Genomic DNA, 18,608 nt, shown 5'->3' with positions numbered 1-18,608 from the left:
CAGGGGGGATGGTCACGCCGCAATCCCTTCTCCTCCATTCTCCTCTCGGGATCTTGGGCACGCACGCACACGCGCCCGGCGTGAGATTTTAAGCCACCGGGTCCGAGACGCGAACCGCGGTCGACTACGTGGGAGTCCAGTGACATAGCCATTACGCTAACTGCTGGTTCCCTCTACTTAGTTATTTTAATTTGGCCAGAGAGGGACAGAGTGAGAGTAAGATAAAGAGAGGGAGAGAGAAAGCAAGCCACCAGGTCCGGGACTCAAACCACAGTCAGCCATGTGGGGAAGTCCAGTGCACTTAACCACCACACCACCTGCTGGGCCCTGATTTTATATTTAAATTAAGCACAATTAAATAAGGTTGAAAATTCAGCTCCTTTGGTCTGCCTGAAGCAGTGCCATTCTTAAGAAGGGAGACAATTAGGATAAAGAGAAGGCACAACCTTGGAATCAGTCCCTTATCTGAGTTATAGTTCAAAAATACGTTCTCCCACATGTGTTCGAAGTCCTCATCCATCTCCCACTACCATGCGACCTTGCATAAACTATTGTACTCGCTGAACCATCTGGACCTCACTCACCTGATCTGTTACATGATCAGAGCAGCTACCACGCAGGGGTCAAATTATAAAGTCCTATGCCATAAATGCTCAGGAAATATTTAGAGAATGAATAAATGAATCCAAAGTGTGTTTTCTACCACTCTAACAAATAGGTTAGCTGCAAAACCTTTCAGTGAAACATTCAGAGAATAAGTAGCTGACTTTCAGAGTTTATGCTCATCAAAATGACTTACAATGAATCTGTTTATGTCAAAGACAAAATAGAGATCCTTTAGTTTTTATTCCGATATTTATTTTCTAATTTATAGGAAGTTTAGGGAGAAAAAAGCACATCTATTGAAATCCTTTTGTGGGGAACAGCAGATGGCGTAATTGTAACATCGCGGGATTCCCATATAGTCAACCATAGTTTGAGTCCTGGACATGGCAGCTTAAAACTCATGCCAGGCACGTGTGCATGCATGCCCAAAATCCCAAGAAGAGAATGGAGGAGAAGGGATTGCAGCATGGCCATCCCCCCTGAGGGGTGATTTCTCACTTTCTGTCTCTCCAGCAAGCACACATGCTCTACAGCAAAAATCTCTCAAAAAAAAGAAAAAAAGAAAACTTTTTAAAGAATTATTTCATTTAAATTTATTTATTTATTTTATTTTAACCAGAGAGATACAGAGAGAGAGAGAGCAAGAGAAAGAGAGAGAAAGCAAGCTGCCAGGTCTGAGATTCGAACCACAATCGACCATGTGGGAGCCCAGTGCTCTTAACCACCATGCCACCTGCTGACCCCTAGAGTAGATATTTTGTGGGCTAGCTTATTGAATCCTTAACACAGTCCATGCAGTATACTTTCATCAAGTTTTTAGGATAAGAGACTAGGTTGAGAAAAAAGATTAATTGGCTCAAGGTCACACAGTGAAGAGGCAGCCAAATCAAGATTGGGAAGAAACCTGATTGTAAAGCTCCTGACCTTAACTATTCTCATTATATTTCCTCTGTTCACTACCTTCCTTGAACAGAAGGCCAATTCTTTAATTATAAACTACAGTAACAACTTCCAATCAATTAGCAGCAAGGCTCCTTCTTCCATACCAGCAGGCAAAAGAGAAGGAGTCGTGAAGCTGAATTGTTTGGCCCAGAGCTGCCTTTGTACGTATTGTAAACCGGGCTTCAAGGATTCTTGGTGAATAGTAGACTACAACTTAACTGGATGCGCGAACAGACTACAGCCTAATCTTCAAGGGCTAGTTAAGTCCCAGCCAATCACAACAGCCGTGCTTTAGCCAATCACAGGCAGTCGACTGTTCAAGCTGTTCAAACCAGGCACCTCATTTCCATTTCCTGTATATCATTTCTTTCCTACGGCTATAAATATAATCTGCAGTGTGGTAGGCGGAGCCTTTCCAACCATTTTTGTTGTAACTGCTATCCAATTCTAGAACTGCAATTAAAGCCAATTATGATCTGCAAAACTAAGTTTGTTGTAATGTTTGTCGTGTAACAGGGCAGACAGAAACAAGAGTAGGTAGCAGGATTAAAGCAGTTTAATTAGATTCTGGTATGGCGTCCGCAAGACTGGTCAGCTGTATTTAACCCGTTGGTTCACTCACTCATTAACACTGAGACTCTCCTACATGTGGAGCTGATTCTAGTCCAGCTTCGATGTTACCACATATGGGTCTCGGGGTAAAAGAACAACCAGTTAGAAGAGAAGGCTCCAGGACCACAGGGGGAAGACAGGTCTGAAAGAGAGCCACTCAGATTGACTCATGCGCACATTCGTGGAGTTGCCCGCCAATGCTACAAAACCATGTTCATTGCCAAGGCCACTCGGTGGGCTCTCAGGTCTGTGGGAGTGATAGCCCCTCTCAGTGACTTTCCGAACTGTTGCCAAAGCTAGAAATGCACAACAACATGCTGATAGCCTTGGGAACAATGATGAAATACTTGCCAAATCTTTCCTGCTCACACTCCATTTCTCAGAATTACAAGATGAAGACAATTTAATAATCAACTATGAGCTTGTTGTACTGGTGGTTAATAATTTACTCTTGAACACAAAAGCAAAAATGGAGGGAATATAATAGCTTACATGGCCTTGGAGTCTTTGGTAAAGAAGACACATTCCCGTTTCTTAAAATTTGCTTGAATAAAATTCACCAGGTCCTTTGGAGAAAGAACAACAGATAACACATTACTAATTTATACTCCCCTCCTGCTGATACTACTGAATACTAAATCTATCCAAACCCTATTTCAAAGGTTTTAAGAATTTCCCATTTAATCATAGTATCCAGCAATTGTTCATGCTTTTTGTTTTGTTGTAGGGCATGTACTGTCGACAGAGAGAGAGAGAGAGTGAAAAATCATTCCTCGGGGGAATGGCCACACTGCAATCCCTTCTCTTCCATTCTCCTTTCAGGATTGTGGGCACGTACACATGCACCCAGCATGATCTTCAAGCTGCTGGGTCTGGGACTCGAAGCATGTAGGCAGCCATATGGATTTCAGCTGCCCTAACCTCCACACCACCTCCTGGCCCTATTCATGTTTTTATAGTATACAAAACTTTTTAAAAGAGGCATACATTTATATTTTTATAGCTAAATGCAAGTTTTTTCAAAAGTTATTTGAGTTATCTTGTGGATAAATGACAATATATGATACAAATTATATTTCTTCAGCTCTAAGGCTACCGGGAGAAACATAACCATTGGATGATAGTTTAGCATAAATAATCATCAATACAGATCCCATTCCTGGTACACTGCTTTTTACAAATTCCTTTGATAGTCATATTTCTCACCTTGTGGGCAAAGTAGTTACATACCCCTGGGACCTACTTCTGACAAACAGCTAAAAAAGCCTTTTATAAACCCAAGGCTTCCCCTAAGCTGGCAGAAGCACACACTTTGAAAACAGATGAAAAATATTTTGCCACACTCCTCAATTGGAAGAAAATATTTGCAATATATGTTTATCATTGCAGGATTGGTAACCAGAATATATAAGAATTGTAAACGAGGAGGGCAGGCAGATGGCATGGTGGTTAAGGGTGCTGAACTCCCACATGGCCACTGCAGTTCAAGTCCCAGACCTGGCGGCTTGCTTTCTCACTTTCCCTCTTTCTTTTTCTCACTCTGTCCCTCTCTGGTCAAGTTTAAATAAATAGATAAATAAATAAATAAAATAATTCATTTTTTAAAGAATTACTTTAACTTTTTAAAAATTTTTTATGTTTTTATTTATTTATTTTTCAATTTGACCAGAAAGGTACAGAGTGGGGTGGGGGGAGGGTGAGAAAGCAAGCTGCCAGATCCGGATGAGAGCAGCAATCACCCATGTGGGAGTCCAGTGCCCTTAACCATCTTGCCGCCTGCCGGCTCCAATAAAATAATTCTTTAAAAAAAAAGAACTGTAAATCGGTAAGAATAAGACAGACAACGCAATGGGACAAAGGCAAAAGACAAAAGTAGGCGCTGAGTAAAAGCGAACCTCACAAGTTGCCATAAGCGTCGGTGAGCAGGCTCTGCTTCGTTGAAACGAACGAAGACAACCGAAGTGAAACCTCACTAGCGCCCCGTTTCACACGCGCAGGGTTAGCGAAACTGGAAAAGGCAATGAGTCCCCACCATGGGTGGGGAAGTAGGTTGGCAGCACCCAGATGTGCCACTACCACCAGAGGAGTCAGCAAACGCACCCCTCCTCCGACTTGCGAGGGTGCAGCGAGAACCATTAAGACAGAAATGCTTGGGACCAGTAGTTAGCATATGGCTATGTCGCTGGACTCCCATGTAGCTGACTGCGGTTCAAGTTCTGGACCCGGTGGCTTAAACTCACGCTGGCGCCTGTGCATGCGTGCCCAAGATCCCGAGAGGAGAATGGAGAAGGGATTGTGGTGTGGCCATCCCCCCCTGGGGGGTGATTTCTCGCTTTCTGTCTCTATGTCTCTCTCTGTCTGTCTGGCGAGTGCACGCGCCCTATTGAGTAAAAGCGAACCTCACAAGTTGCCATAAGCGTCGGTGAGCAGGCTCTGCTTCGTTGAAACGAACGAAGACAACCGAAGTGAAACCTCACTAGCGCCCCGTTTCACACGCGCAGGGTTAGCGAAACTGGAAAAGGCAATGAGTCCCCACCATGGGTGGGGAAGTAGGTTGGCAGCACCCAGATGTGCCACTACCACCAGAGGAGTCAGCAAACGCACCCCTCCTCCGACTTGCGAGGGTGCAGCGAGAACCATTAAGACAGAAATGCTTGGGACCAGTAGTTAGCATATGGCTATGTCGCTGGACTCCCATGTAGCTGACTGCGGTTCAAGTTCTGGACCCGGTGGCTTAAACTCACGCTGGCGCCTGTGCATGCGTGCCCAAGATCCCGAGAGGAGAATGGAGAAGGGATTGTGGTGTGGCCATCCCCCCCTGGGGGGTGATTTCTCGCTTTCTGTCTCTATGTCTCTCTCTGTCTGTCTGGCGAGTGCACGCGCCCTATAGCGAAAACCTCTCCAAAAAAAGAAAAAGACTGAAATGTTTGAAATGTTGGACGCAGAAAATACTTCTCCGTTCAAGAAAAATAACACAAAGCAAACCCTGTGCACTGAAATGGTGATCTTTTAAAATAAGGGACTAATCTCCAAATAACCTTCACTGCCAAAGTCAGGCTTCTCTGCCCAGGGCGGCAGTGTTTGCCGGGCGCCGGCCACGACTTGCAGACTTACGCTTTCGCTGTAGGACAGGTCTGTGCTCCGAGACCCGCTGGAGTACAGGGTCCGGGTGCTGTCCAGCGTGCCGTTCCTCCTGTTCCTCATGCTGAGTCTGGCGCCCTCGAACGACATCTCTTCTGTGAGGATGGGGTGGGATGGTGGGTTGGGGTTACACACAGGAGGCCTTTCTTCCTTCAGAGCTCACCCCGTGCCCTCGCCCTGTACCCCTCTTCTGCCCTTGTGGTGCCCCATGCTCTATCCTGCCCACCAAGAGAATCTAACTCCTCATTGTCCTCCAGGTCCCAGCTGCAGTTTCCACCCTTCAGCGTCCCCCAACTGGGTCCCTCGTGCCTAAGAGTCTGACCCAGGTGGCCCCATCCATGGTGGTGACATGCATGACACCAACTGGCCACCAGGCTGAGAGCTCTGAGAGGACAGACTGCCTCTCCCTCCACAGGGCCCCACACTAGAGGGCTTACAACAGCTGGCCTGTGCTCCGAGACCGCTGGAGTGGAGCACAGGGCCCGGCTGCTGTCCGGGGTGCCGTTCCTCCTGTTCCCCACGCTGAGTCTGGCACCCTGGAATGAACACCCTCTCTCGAAAGTTCTTCCTTGCTCAGTCAATAGGGGGAATTTATAGAACAGACTGTACCTAGCGGCTCGCATCAGCCAGAGGACGTGGCTGTCCGGCAGGGGAGAAGATTCTGGTCCTGAGCCAGTCAAACAGACTTTGAAAGGCGGTGGGTGGGGCCTGAGGGCCGGCACCCCAGATCATCCCGAGACTCTGGAGCAGGCTGCTAGCCCGGGCATTCCAGGCTCCTCCGTGACAGATGCTCTCTGGGCTGTCCTCACATGGTTCCTTGCACTCTGAGACCTGCCCTCCCGCACTTCAGGAGCCCTCTCCACCCCTACCCCTACCCTCCCTCCCAAGCTCTGGCTCAGAGCCTGAGGCCCACCCACCCAGCCTCCCCGGTTGCCCTGCTGTTCCAGTAAACATGATGCCTCTAGCAAATGTCATTCTCGAACACCTGCACCTCCCCGAGTCCCCACCTCCCGGGTCAAAGCTCCTCCCTGTCTGTCGCCCTCACATCTCAGTGGCGATTCCTCTTTCCCAACCCCTCCAAGGATCTCCGATTGTCCACGGTTGCCAGGGACCCTGCCTGCTTCCCTAGCCTGACATGGCCCCCGTTCCTCTCCCTCTGGACTCTGCTCCTACGTCAACCCCGCCTTTCCCACCTGCAGTCCCACATCCTATGTAGAACCTTCTTCCCCCGACCCCATCTGGCCATCTCTGCTCATCCTCTGGGCCTTGGCTTACACATCATTTCTTCATGGAGGTACACACTGGGACACCAGGCCACCTGTTCGTGCACCTTCCCTCTATGCAGTCACTAATGTCTTGATTTAGTGATCTCTCTGGCCCTGTCAGCTTGCTGAAGCAAGGAGTGTGCCTATCTTGTTCACCGCTAGACTTCCTGGGCCTGGCACAGTGCAGGAAGCAGTTACGTATAAATATGTATTCAGCAAATAATTCAAATGAACCACCACCCATCCTCAAACCCCTTCCGTTTGTAAACTACATCTGTATCACTTCCCTCAGATGTAGAAAGGTCTAAGACACAGAGCAGACATCATTCAGCCACACTGTCCCCATCCCTTGGCCCAGGGGCCCTGAATCCTGGTCCAGATCACAGGCCCAGGCCAGACACAAAGCTCCCCACTCCGCAGAGATCAGACACTCTCAGCCCCACTCGGATGGGCGATCCAGACTGTTTAAAGCGATGTGTGCTTCTTTTATTTCTCTCCCCAGGCATTTCCAAGAGAGGCTGGAAGTATTAACTGGTACTTTACAAACATTGTTATAAAACCACAAATCAATCCTGTAAGATATTTGCTGTTTTCCATACAGCAAATTGCTTCTAAGTAGGGCACCAAGGGTCCGGAAGTCATTTCATTTGCCTCACAATGCAAACTGCTTATTTTACTGCGATGGGGATATATTTCTCTTCTTAATCACATTTCCGTCAAACAAGAAATGTGAAAGTTGAGTGAGACGGGCAGCAGGCAGCCCTGTGATGGCTCTTCCAATGCCCATTTTGGGTATTGGTTTCTAACGAGCTCTCTGAAGCCAGCTGATAATCAACTCAAGTGGGTTAGTCAGGAGTCTGGGCATTCTTTACGATTTCCCACGGCAGATATTCCCGGCGCCCCGCTGTGAGCATCTCCCAGACACATTCTCTCAGGGTTAAGCTCAGATGTCAAAGTTGGGAGGTGAGACATAAAGCCAAGGGCCAGGGGGAAATCGGGAAAGAGCTCCCGAGGAGAGCCTGGACAGTGAGATGCTCGAGGGGCCCTGAGGAGAGGGTGACAGAGGGTGGAACCCTGAAGGGGCGCAGACTGGACAGGCAGGTGGAGAACCAGGAGGCTGAGAAAGGGAGAGAAAGGGGGAAGTCACCAGTACGTCTCATGCCAAGGAGAAAATCGCAGCGTCAGACCCCACAGCCCGGCCGAAGCACGCTAACCCACCTTGTAATGACAACAGGCAGAGCTCGGCTGTCTGACTGTCCAACAGCGGACAGCAAGGGCAGGTTTCTTGACATGTATCTGATGCTGGGAAGAAGAGATGGGGACAGACGCTCGTGTGTCTGGGTGAGGGGTAAAAGCTGTTAAGCGATTTGGCAATAATGAAGCAAGGCATGTTAAAATGATCATTGTCATGCTGGCCCTAAAGACAGTTTATTAAGGGAGCTGAGTCCCACATGGCCCACCATAGCTGAGATCCCAGCCTCAGAGGCTCAAAAGCATGCCAAGTGCATGCTCAAAACGCCAACAGGATGGAGAACTGGAGAAAGGACTGTGACATGAACCCACCCCATTGAAGGATACTTTCTCCTTCTTCTCTCTCTTTCTTTTTGTCTCCCTGACTCTAGCACACATGCCTTTGGGCAATTAAAAAGAAATTCCATGCCAGCAGGAGGCATGGTGGTTAAGGTGCTAGACCCTACATAGTTGATTCCATGGTTCAAGTCCCCCACCTGGTGGCTTGAAAAACATGTCAGATGCATGTGTGTGCCCAAAGTCCTGAAAGGAGAATGGACTGCAGCATGGCCATCCCTGCTGGGGTGGTGGGGGGTGATTTCTCCCTTTCCCTCCCTCTCTCTGACTCTGTCTCTCTCGAGTGAACATACAAGCCCCATGGCGCAAATATAAATAGTAATAATAAAAACCTCCAATGAACTGGCTTTGGAGAATCTAGACAAAAGAATTCGAAACATAGAAAGTTATACTCAGAGGATTTCATTTGTTTATCATAGGGAAAATTGAAAATGATCTACGTTTCCTTTCACAGAAGAGCGTTAATACCCAGAAGAAGCAAGACAACAGTGCCATGCAGCGGGTGTATTTTAATGATGTGATTTACTGTGAATAAGAGAAAATCAGGAGGAGAGAAAGCAAGGTGGTTCAAAGCTCTGGCTTTAGAGACCGCTTAGTCCAATCCCTAACCCCTAACCTGGAGCGAGTCCCCCACTCAGCTGTCAGGTAGGACACCTTCAGAAAGAACGACTATGGCCATCGGGGACGCAAAGGCACCCCACCTAATATTAAAGATGCACAGAAATGAATACATCAAAATGGTAGCCCTTGTTGTATGTGATCGAGTATGTCCATTCTACTCACTGGGGTTTGCATTCAGAAAGAACGACTATGGCCATCGGGGACGCAAAGGCACCCCACCTAATATTAAAGATGCACAGAAATGAATACATCAAAATGGTAGCCCTTGTCGTATGTGACCGTGTATGTCCATTCTACTCACTGGGGTTTGCGCCTAAAGTCAGACTCGTATTCATGGATGTGTGTATATCAGCTGCGCTTGCTACTGAAGATATTTAGATTAATTAAATTCTTTAGTGAATCAATGAAATGGGGAGAAAAGGCATGGGAAGCAACCATGGATACCAGAGACAGTGTGAGACAGCAGAGGGTGAGAGATAGGGAATCAAGGATGGGAAAACGCAAAATATACAGAAAACAAGAAATGGGAAGTTATTTGTTGACGATAACACGTATGTTGATGTGCTTGATTGAGCCAATATACAGTGCATTCTGGATGGGAAATCTCATTTTGTATGCTATAATGATGTATAGTGAATGAATGTAAATAAATAAATTTAAATTAAAAAACAAAAGGAGCTCTGGGGTAGGTAGCATGATGAGACCATTAACAGTCAATGAAAAGTTGAAGATGGTGAGAAGAGGCAGCCAGCAGTGATGCAATAAATACCAATGCAGGCTTACGCATTCCCGCCCACCCCACCCCTGCATCACATTCTTTGAAACTTTTCCTGGATGTGGAATTGATTATTTGGCCCATCACAGCTCCTGGTCTGGACCGTGTGACTTATTCCAGAGAAGAAATGCGAGTGTGCCCAGAGCAAGTGCCTGACGGCAACACCACACAGGTTTTCCGGGCTTTGCTCAGCAGGACAGGCGACAGTAGCCTTCATGGGCATGGCGTGGCATGAGGACGCAGGTGGGGACAGAGAGGAAGGAGAGCCATGTGAGTGCAGAGGGCGAGGCCAGAGTGCAGGCTTTCTGTAGAAAGGGAGTGCTGACGGGATTCTGCTCCTAGGGACGTGTGGGCCTGAGCTGTGGCCTGAGGCCATCCTACCCGGGTTCTGCAACATGACAGCAGGCTCCCTCACAGCTCACGGCGGCTGAGCAGGCAATAGAGAGAAGCTTCCTGAAGAGTAGAGTCCTGGTCTTCTGTTACCTCGTCCCAGAAGGACCTGCTGTCACTTAGCCGTATTCTACCGATTGAAAGCAAGTCACTGTGTCCAGCCCACACTCAGGGTGGAGACCATGCAGGGGACGAGAACCAGGAGGTGGGGATCCTTGGGGGTATCTTGTGACTGCCTCTCACTGCACCCTTTAAATTACACTTGCTCCCAGTCCTCTTGGTCTGTGGGACCTGAGTATCTCGAATACATCATGCCATGAGTGGCTACTCACTTTTATTTGAGTTGCACAATGTAAAGCCCGAAGCAGGACTCCGAGGGCATCTGATGGAGCAGAAATGCTGAGGAAGAAATCAGATATTGTTAGGACAGAGCGGCAGAACTCAGAACTAGCCCCCTTCTCGCAACACGCCCTGCATGCTAGGTCAAGGTCAGCTAATGGGGGCTTCTCTGCTGGTGCCTGGCTCACTTCCTCTGAGCACGAGCTGCCCGGCTTCGCTGCCATGGTCCATTGAATCTGAGACTCAGACCCAGACTGCTGTTACACTACGTGTTTTCACCTTCCTGAATAATCTTCTCCTTCGTGCTCAGTTTTATTTTCTCTATTTCTACCCTGCATGTACTTAGCTCTCTCTGCTGAACTGGCTCCATGTCCGGGGCCAGTCCCCCTACACCTGGCTCGACCACCTTGGTCTCAGCCATCAGCAGCAGGGAAGTCCTTGCAGGCTGTTCTAATGGAGCAAAGCTAAGCGGGGAACCAAGAGCTGCTTATCTGAGTGAGTAACTCGGGTGGACAGTGTGACCAACTCTTCCATCGCACCAGTACTATTAGATTGTTGATCTTGTAAAGGAAACCTTGAGAGCATTACTATTCTATTTATTCAACACTTAGATATTTGTGTTTTTTTCTCTTCTTCTTAAGTGCTAATATTTTAAGGATTGACTATATGTGTGTCTGAAATTTTTACATTGATCTTAGGTTCTGCAAATTCCAGTTTGGTTTTTCTTTCATCTCTGGAAACTTTGCTATTGTTTCATTACTTCAGATGACCGCCGCCCCTGGGGATGACACCACACAGAGAGCTGAGTCCTTAGTTCCATTGTACATAATGATGGCCACTGTGACAAAGAGAGGAGGAGGAGGAAGCTCGACATAGAAGTCCCCTTGACCCATCAATGAGGTGCCTTCCAGAATTGCTTGTGGTAAGTGAAAATTATCGAAGGCCATCATTTTACGCCAAGTTTCTGCCAAACCGAATCAAAATGGAGTCACTCATGCTACAATACCACATCATCGAACTTTAAGGAAGCTGAGAGAGCCCAGAGTAGACTAATTTTCCTGAAATTCCAACAGAAACTTCTAGGCCACCAGAGTCAGATAGAGGAAATAAAGCTTGTGCACATCTTGTGACTTTCTTGGGAATGTATGACCAAAGAGCTTAAGACGCTACCTAGACTCATTGGACTTTAGTTTTATGAACATCCTTATTGGCCAAATCACAATGCTCTTATTGGCCAAATACATCCCTCCTTTACCTTCCATCAGTCACATCTACTAGTTATAGCTTTAGATGTTTCAGCTACGACAATGGGCCATGTTCACCGTCACCACACTTTGCTCAAGATGAAGCCAAGTGACTCCAGGTGACCAGGCATCCTGTTACCTCTACCACAGAATTTAACCAGTCACTGCTGCATGAGACTCCTTGCTGTTTTCTCCTCCAATTCACACATTTTGCCTTTAAAATCATCCTGAAATCTGTAAGAGCTCAGTACACTGTACACCGGATAACTTGGGAGAGCTCCCCTGACCCCGGCCCAAATAAACTCTTACTTTCCTTACTTTCCCTCATTATTTGTCTTAGGTCGACAACCCCCATGCTTATTAATACACGAGAGTGGAGCCCTAACCAGACGTGGCAAAAACTAGCAGCATCGTGTGACCTGGTGGCAACCAGAGAATGTGCTCAAGACATTAGACGCAGCCCATGGAGCACTGCCCCATAACCCCAGGCCGAGCCCGGGCAGCACCAGACATGGAGCTGTGCCCCACAACTGCCACCCACCCAGCAGAGAAGGGACCTCCTCAGCACAGCTGTCCACGCCTGGTGGAGGCCTTCGCTTGAGAGCATAGATTTACCACGTAAGTAACGGGACTTTCAGAACAAGAAAGTGCCCCACGTGCAGAAGACACAGTAGTCAGAAAATCAACAGGCTAGACCCTCCCTGGCTCCTTACAATAAAAACCCCACTGGATCTGATGTCAGGCAGAATTACTAGGGTTACAGGTGCCCTAGGGAAATTATTTAATTATAAGTGTGAACATAAAGGGCTGGTTCTGTGGCCTGGTGGTTAAAGCAGCCAGGTCACACATGGCTGACTGTGCTGTTCAAATCTCAGAGCCAGCAGCTTGAGAAACATGTCAGGCACATGTGCATGCATTCCCAAAATTCCAACAGGATACAGAAAAGGAAGAGAAGGGATCGCGGCACGACCATACCCCAAGAAAGGAGTCCTTTCTCCTCTCCCTCTGTCTCTATCTGTCTCTCTCTGGTACACCTGGCTAGCAAATTTTTTAAAGAAAATGAAAAGAAGAAGCATAGAATCATACAAGCAATGCAGCAGGAAAAACAATCACTAAGAAGGGAAATTAGGCTGCTATCAAACTTTTCTTCAACATTAGAAGCTAGAAGATGGAGCCGTATCTGTATTTTTTTTAAGAGGGAAGAGATTATGATCTAGATTTGATGTCCTCGGACTACCCCTGTACTACAGCAGTCAAACCCCATCCATAGAAAACCAGATCCCACATGGTTGACAATGGTTCAAATCCCAGCCCAAGTGGCTTGAAGGACATGAATTCTTCTCTGGGCATGCATGCCCTAAATCCTAAAGAGATGGAGAAATGGAGGGAAAAGGATTACAATGTCACTGTGCTTCATTGGGGGGTGTTCTCTCCCTATTTCACTGTCTCTGTCTCTCTGTCTGTCTCTCTCTCTGGTAAGCACGTGCATATTCTGAAAATAAAAAATAAAATAAAATCAGCCGTTGACCCCTCAGCCAGTTGGACTCTGTGTAGCAGAAAGGCACACCGAAGAATGTGGTGAATGAGGATGAAAACCTATGAAAGGGTACACAGTGAGGTTTGCTGGTGAGGGCAGGTGGGAAGGGATGGAACTAAAAAGTAAATGGAGAAGATACAGTACAGGAGTTTCTCTCTTTTTTCTGTGTAAATTGTTATATTTCACCTTGGCGCATAAATATCGGCAGAGACTTGCTAAAATATTATGTAATATGAAGGAACCAAAGAGAAAGACCTGAGGGGGGTAGAGTGAGAGGAAGGACGTGGTAGTCAGGGGTCCATCCAGCCATGGGAAGCCTGCTGTAAGGTCCTGGGAGGTTGCTGGAAAGCCCACCCAATCCTCCTGGTGGCTGAGGCACAGGGATGAACACGGTCAAGTGTAAGATTTTCAGCGTCCATGGAGTAACTTCGAACCCACATTCCCTGATACAGAGGCCAAGGTAAGAGTCCCGCAGTCTAGAACAGGCAGGGCACGGGCACGGAACAGGACTGTGATTATAAAGGGGCAGCAAGAGGGGGTCTTGCTAGTGACAAGTCAGGCCATAGCTGGATTACAGTGCTGGTCACACGAATCTGCAGAGATAAAATTGCGTAAACTGTGTACAGACCAATGAGTGCATGTGGAACTGGGGAGAAGTGCATGACGTCTGTGGATTGTACCATGCGGATTTCCTGGTTTTGACCTTGCACACAGCAGTTATGTGAAATGTTACCGCTGGGCGCACCTGGGGTAGAGGATACATGGAACCTCTCTATGCTATTTGTTCCACTTCCCGTGAAGCTATAATTAATTATCTCAAGATAAGAAGCTAGAAGAAAAAGATGCCTGTGTCTATAGAACCCTGGGCTGTATGGCGAGAAACACCTCAGTACAGTCATGTTACACTTCAGCACCAAACTGAGTGTGGCTGAATGTGTGTCAAAGCTATACTATTGGGGCCAGCAGGTGGTATGGTGGTTAAGGCACTGGACTCCCACATGGCCCACCATGGTTTGAGTCCCAGACCTGGCAGCTTGCTTTCTCACTTTCTCTCTCTCTCTCTCTCTCTCTCTCTCTCTCTCTCTCTCTCTCTCTCTCTCTCCCTCATAAGTGCATGTGCCCTATAGCAAATTTTAAAATAATAATAATAAATAAAATGAACTAAATAATTCTTGAAAAATAAAAAAACTATGTTGCTAAAGTTTCACAGTGGTGTCCCCATGGCAGCTCAAATGAAGGGACCTCAGTAGAGATACCTGAGCATTCAGCCAGTTCTAGGATTTCTTTAATTAAATAAAATTCTTGCTCTCATATTTTTATCAATATCTCAACTACTTTTATTTACAGTCCTTACTCTCGAAGATTTCAAATGGATATGATGAATTTAATGGAATCCTAGTACCTACCATGGAGGTTACCTCAGTAAAAATTCAAATCACAATGGGCTCTTGAAATAAATACCATATACATTTGTAAAAACTTCACAAAAAATTGTGACGATATTCACTATCTTACCTTTCTAGTGCACAGTTCCCACTTATAGGCCAACAGATTCCCACGCAGGAAAACAATCTCTCCCCAGGCTGGCCCGCCAGACTCGCTATAGCTTGGATTGCTGGGCCCCTCCTCACGTGCTCAGTGGCACTGGGGTGGCCTCTTCTGCACCTACCATGCCCGCATGGGCTGTTGATGGTGTTGGTCTCAGAGTCAGGTTGGAGAGCCTGTAGACTGAGGACTGAACTCCAGCCACGTGTTCTTCGTTCTAAACTTCCTTTCTAAGGGATCTGGGGACAGATGCCTGCATGCCATCAGCCTTACTACCCAGGTTACCTTGCCTTAGTAATCGTGGCTTACTTTCCCAAGTTCTGACTCAGACATGAGATGATTAATAAACTCCTTTATATATGCTGAGGTGAAGCTTAATCCATGCTCTCTGCTGACTCCAAGTTTAAACAAAGCCTTGTTCTTTTAGCCAATAGCAAACTAAAAATGCCCTTAAATTTACCCATGACCTGTTAGTCCCTTTCTTCCTGACCCACCTACTTCAAGACATCCCACCTTCTCAGGTCAAACCAATGGGTAATTGGTCTACAACCGCGTTCATAATTTCTGCTTTCCTGAAGTGTTTAAAAGGTCTGTGGTCACTTGGCTGTATAGGAAGCACTTTTTCAAGACTTCTTGAAATTTTGCTTCCCTGGACCGTGATCAAAGTGGCATAGAAGGGACCAGCAGTTGGCATAATGACTATGTCACTGGACTCCCATGTAGTCGACCGTGGTTTGAGTCCCCGGCCTGGCAGCTTAAACTCACACCGGGCGTGTGTGCGTGCATGTCCGAGATCTCAAGAGGAGAAGAGATTGTGGTGTGGCCATCCCCCCAGGGAGTGATTTCTGGCTTTCTGTCTCTTTCTAGTGAGCACACGTGCCCTGTAGCAAAAACCTCTAAAAAAAAAAAAAAGTGGCATAGAATAAACCTCCTTCAATATACTACAGAGTTTGTTTTTTTCCATTGACCAAACCAAGATGCTACAAATAATCACCACTGATCTCCCATTCTTAGATTGTGATAACTTGTTTTCAGAACTTGTAATCAACACTACAAACCACAAGGATGTAGTTGATGGGATGCCTAAGAGGTGGTATCGTGTATACTTTGGCTTAGTGTAGTCACAGCTGAACGTAGGCACAATCTGTCCTGCTAGCACATGAAACATACACTTGATCAGGCTGGGGCACTGTCCAAATGTCAGCAATAAAAAATAATACTGGAGCCAGCACGTGGCGTAGCGGTTACACTGCTGGACTCCCACATGAATATATATATATATATATATATATGGAGAAAGTATAGGAGGAGGAGAAGAAGAAGAGGACGAGGAAGAAGAAATAAGATGTTTTCCTGAGGTAGCACTGAATGCCAGAAGAAAGAACTTGCTCATGCTCTGAGAATGTTCCAAAGCCCAGCCTCCTCCACTCTCGCTCCCATCAATTATTCATTATAATGGCAAAGATGACACTTGCAGAGGTTTCAGATAGAAATGACACCATCTGCAGAATCTTCTCCATTCTCACTTTGGCAAGAGTGGTGTGGCCCTTTACGTGCACCTCTGCCTCCACATGTCATTCACCTCTAGAGGAGAACTGAGATGGGCTTTGTTACCAGCATTAGCAAGCTTTTCTAATTGCCTCTGTCAGACCAATTTTTGAAGTTTGAAGAGGTGGGTAAAACTGGAAAAACAGCAAAGCCAAAGGAGGCTCCTAAGTTCTCTAATCTCAAGAGAGCCTGCCCAGGAATTAAGCTGAAAGACAGGAGGAGGAATTCAGATAGAAGATGATGCTTCAAGGAATAAGGGGCAGGGCAAGGGTCCCTATGGCACCTGGAACTCCACTGTCTTTATAGGTGCCAAGAATAACATCAATTCTAAGGCAAGACAACAAAAATGAATAATGGATGATAGCAACGCTGTTCCAAAATTTAAAGAATTATAAATCACAACCTTGAGAAAAGTTCTTCACGCTCTCAAGACCTTGACAAGGTAGAACTCAGTCACGATCATCGTGCTTGCATACCGACATACAGGCTAAACTTAGGGAACAACCATTGCCTTGCATTCAGCTTAAAAACTAACATTGAAAATCTGCATTGGCAACAATGGATTCAAAAATCAAATGAAATACAACCTTTAATTATTCATCCAACCCCTCAGTGTTTCTCTCTTGCTTCTGAATAATACAAATGAGCATGTTTCACAAGCTAAAGGAACTGAAGAAACCACGCTATGCAAAAACAAATCAAGTATACTATTTTTCTTATGAAAGATTTACTATTTGCATGTATGCTTTTCTTGAAGTTAATTTATGTTTTACCATAGTTTTGATTTACAAAAAGCTGTTTTATTGTGTACCAAATGGGGTGAGAACACAGGATTGATTTAGATAGTCATTTGCAGAGTTCAGATGCCAGCGAATTTTTTAGCAAAGCTTACTTTAGAAAATTTCTAACTCTATCTATCAGAAAAATAAAACTTGCAATCATATTTAAAGTTGTCCAGAAATCTAGCCAAGATTTTTACATTTTTAAATAAATCCAAATGAGGCCTTGATGTATCTGTGAACCAGCATTTTGTCATGTCCAGATCTCTTTGAAGAAATGAACATTTTGTCTTCCTTTGGTTTCAAATATTCATAGAAAAATGAAATGATGCCTTTGTCAGAGACACTAAACACAGCAATTCTTCAGGTTAGAGTGATGGCCACATTTATGGAGAGACAAAAGCAGAAGTGGGTAACATACCTGACACAGTGGTCTATGCAGCAAGGTCTTCTCTCATCCCAAAGATCCTACTTGGCTCCTCTACTCAAAGGAGGAGGGAGGCTTTTATAAGCTGAGCCTTCCCAGCCCCGCCTCCTTCTCTCAGGTTCTTTTCAGAAGAGGAACAAAATATTTTAAGCCACTGAAGAAAGGCTCTTAAGGACATTGCCGCTTGTAGCAATTCAGCAATTGAATATGAATGAAGCATGCCTCATTATGGAGCCCAGTATTTTACATAAATGCTAATAACACAATGACACGGAATTCCCACTCTTGGCTTGCCAATGGTACCATAGTACTAAATCATAGTAAAATTCAACTCCTGCCATTAGTGGCACAGTTTAAAAACCACAAATAAAATGGGAAATGCTCATTATGGAAAGTAATGATAAGATTAATTAAGAAATTAAACGTTCTTAATAAAGATGAGGAAAAAAAAACACAGAGGAAGTCTAACCAATTTTTCCTTTTTGTAGATGTTAACTTTCCTCACACCAATATACATTCAGCCTTAGACAAGTGGAGCCAGAAGGAGATTGGGGGAGGAAGCGCCGTGGAAAAGGGGCAAGGCCAGGTCTATTACATTATCATCACTTCCACATCCCCTTTAAACTCTCCTTGGCAAAAACTTAACCAGGATAGAAGTAGTCATTGTTAGTGAGCAATTTGCAGTCATTTCACTTAAATCAGATGCCATCAACAGAGTAGTTCTGTTAGAGCTTATGCTCCTTGATTGTTGGCTATTTTTCTATCATATATTTATATATGACACACATGCTATAGACAAGAAGAAATAGGTTATTGTCCTCGTAAAGTTAATTACACAGGACAAACAAATGCAAAGAGGTTAGTGATTAAACAGAATGAGCGTCAAGGGATATTTGTGTGAAGACAGAGAGAGAGATTTGAGCCAGGTATGGAAAGAGGGAAAAGACCATAGTGGTAACTCCGACAGAAAGCATGTTCAGTTCTGGCAGAACACCCCTTGACAAAGAGAGACAAGGGACTTGAGACAGAGGTCTCACATTCGGATACCCCAAGGGTCCACCAGCTAATGAAAATAACTGGAGTAGGCAAGTGTAAAGCCATAGGGAAGGGTGGGGATTATGGAAAATTAGAAACGGTGGGGTCCATGTTTGAATGAGAAGTGTTCCAGCCAGAAATGAAGAGGGAGAATTAGAGAAATCTCAAAATCACCCTTAATGTGAACCCTAAGACTAAACACCTCCTACCCCGGA

The 18,608-nt window shown here is 45.8% G+C and overlaps 1 protein-coding gene across 1 annotated transcript in view; it reads right to left on the bottom strand.

Moving 5' to 3' along the window:
- The window catches only part of TRPM8 (transient receptor potential cation channel subfamily M member 8), a 148,066-nt gene that overhangs the window by 113,591 nt on the left and 15,867 nt on the right, over window positions 1-18,608 (bottom strand). Inside the window, exons 3-5 of the mRNA XM_006171163.2 lie at window positions 10,558-10,742; window positions 5,275-5,396; window positions 2,653-2,726 (exon numbers count right to left, since the gene is read on the bottom strand). Of these exons, the coding sequence (XP_006171225.2) occupies window positions 2,653-2,726; window positions 5,275-5,396; window positions 10,558-10,742 (381 nt within the window). The remainder of the gene's footprint in view (window positions 1-2,652; window positions 2,727-5,274; window positions 5,397-10,557; window positions 10,743-18,608) is intronic.

This window comes from Tupaia chinensis, unplaced genomic scaffold (assembly GCF_000334495.1).
Source record: "Tupaia chinensis unplaced genomic scaffold, TupChi_1.0 Scaffold149383_1, whole genome shotgun sequence".
Taxonomy (NCBI): domain Eukaryota; kingdom Metazoa; phylum Chordata; class Mammalia; order Scandentia; family Tupaiidae; genus Tupaia; species Tupaia belangeri.
Note: the sequence above shows the minus strand (reverse complement) of the source record. Positions and strands in the feature narration are given on the sequence as shown.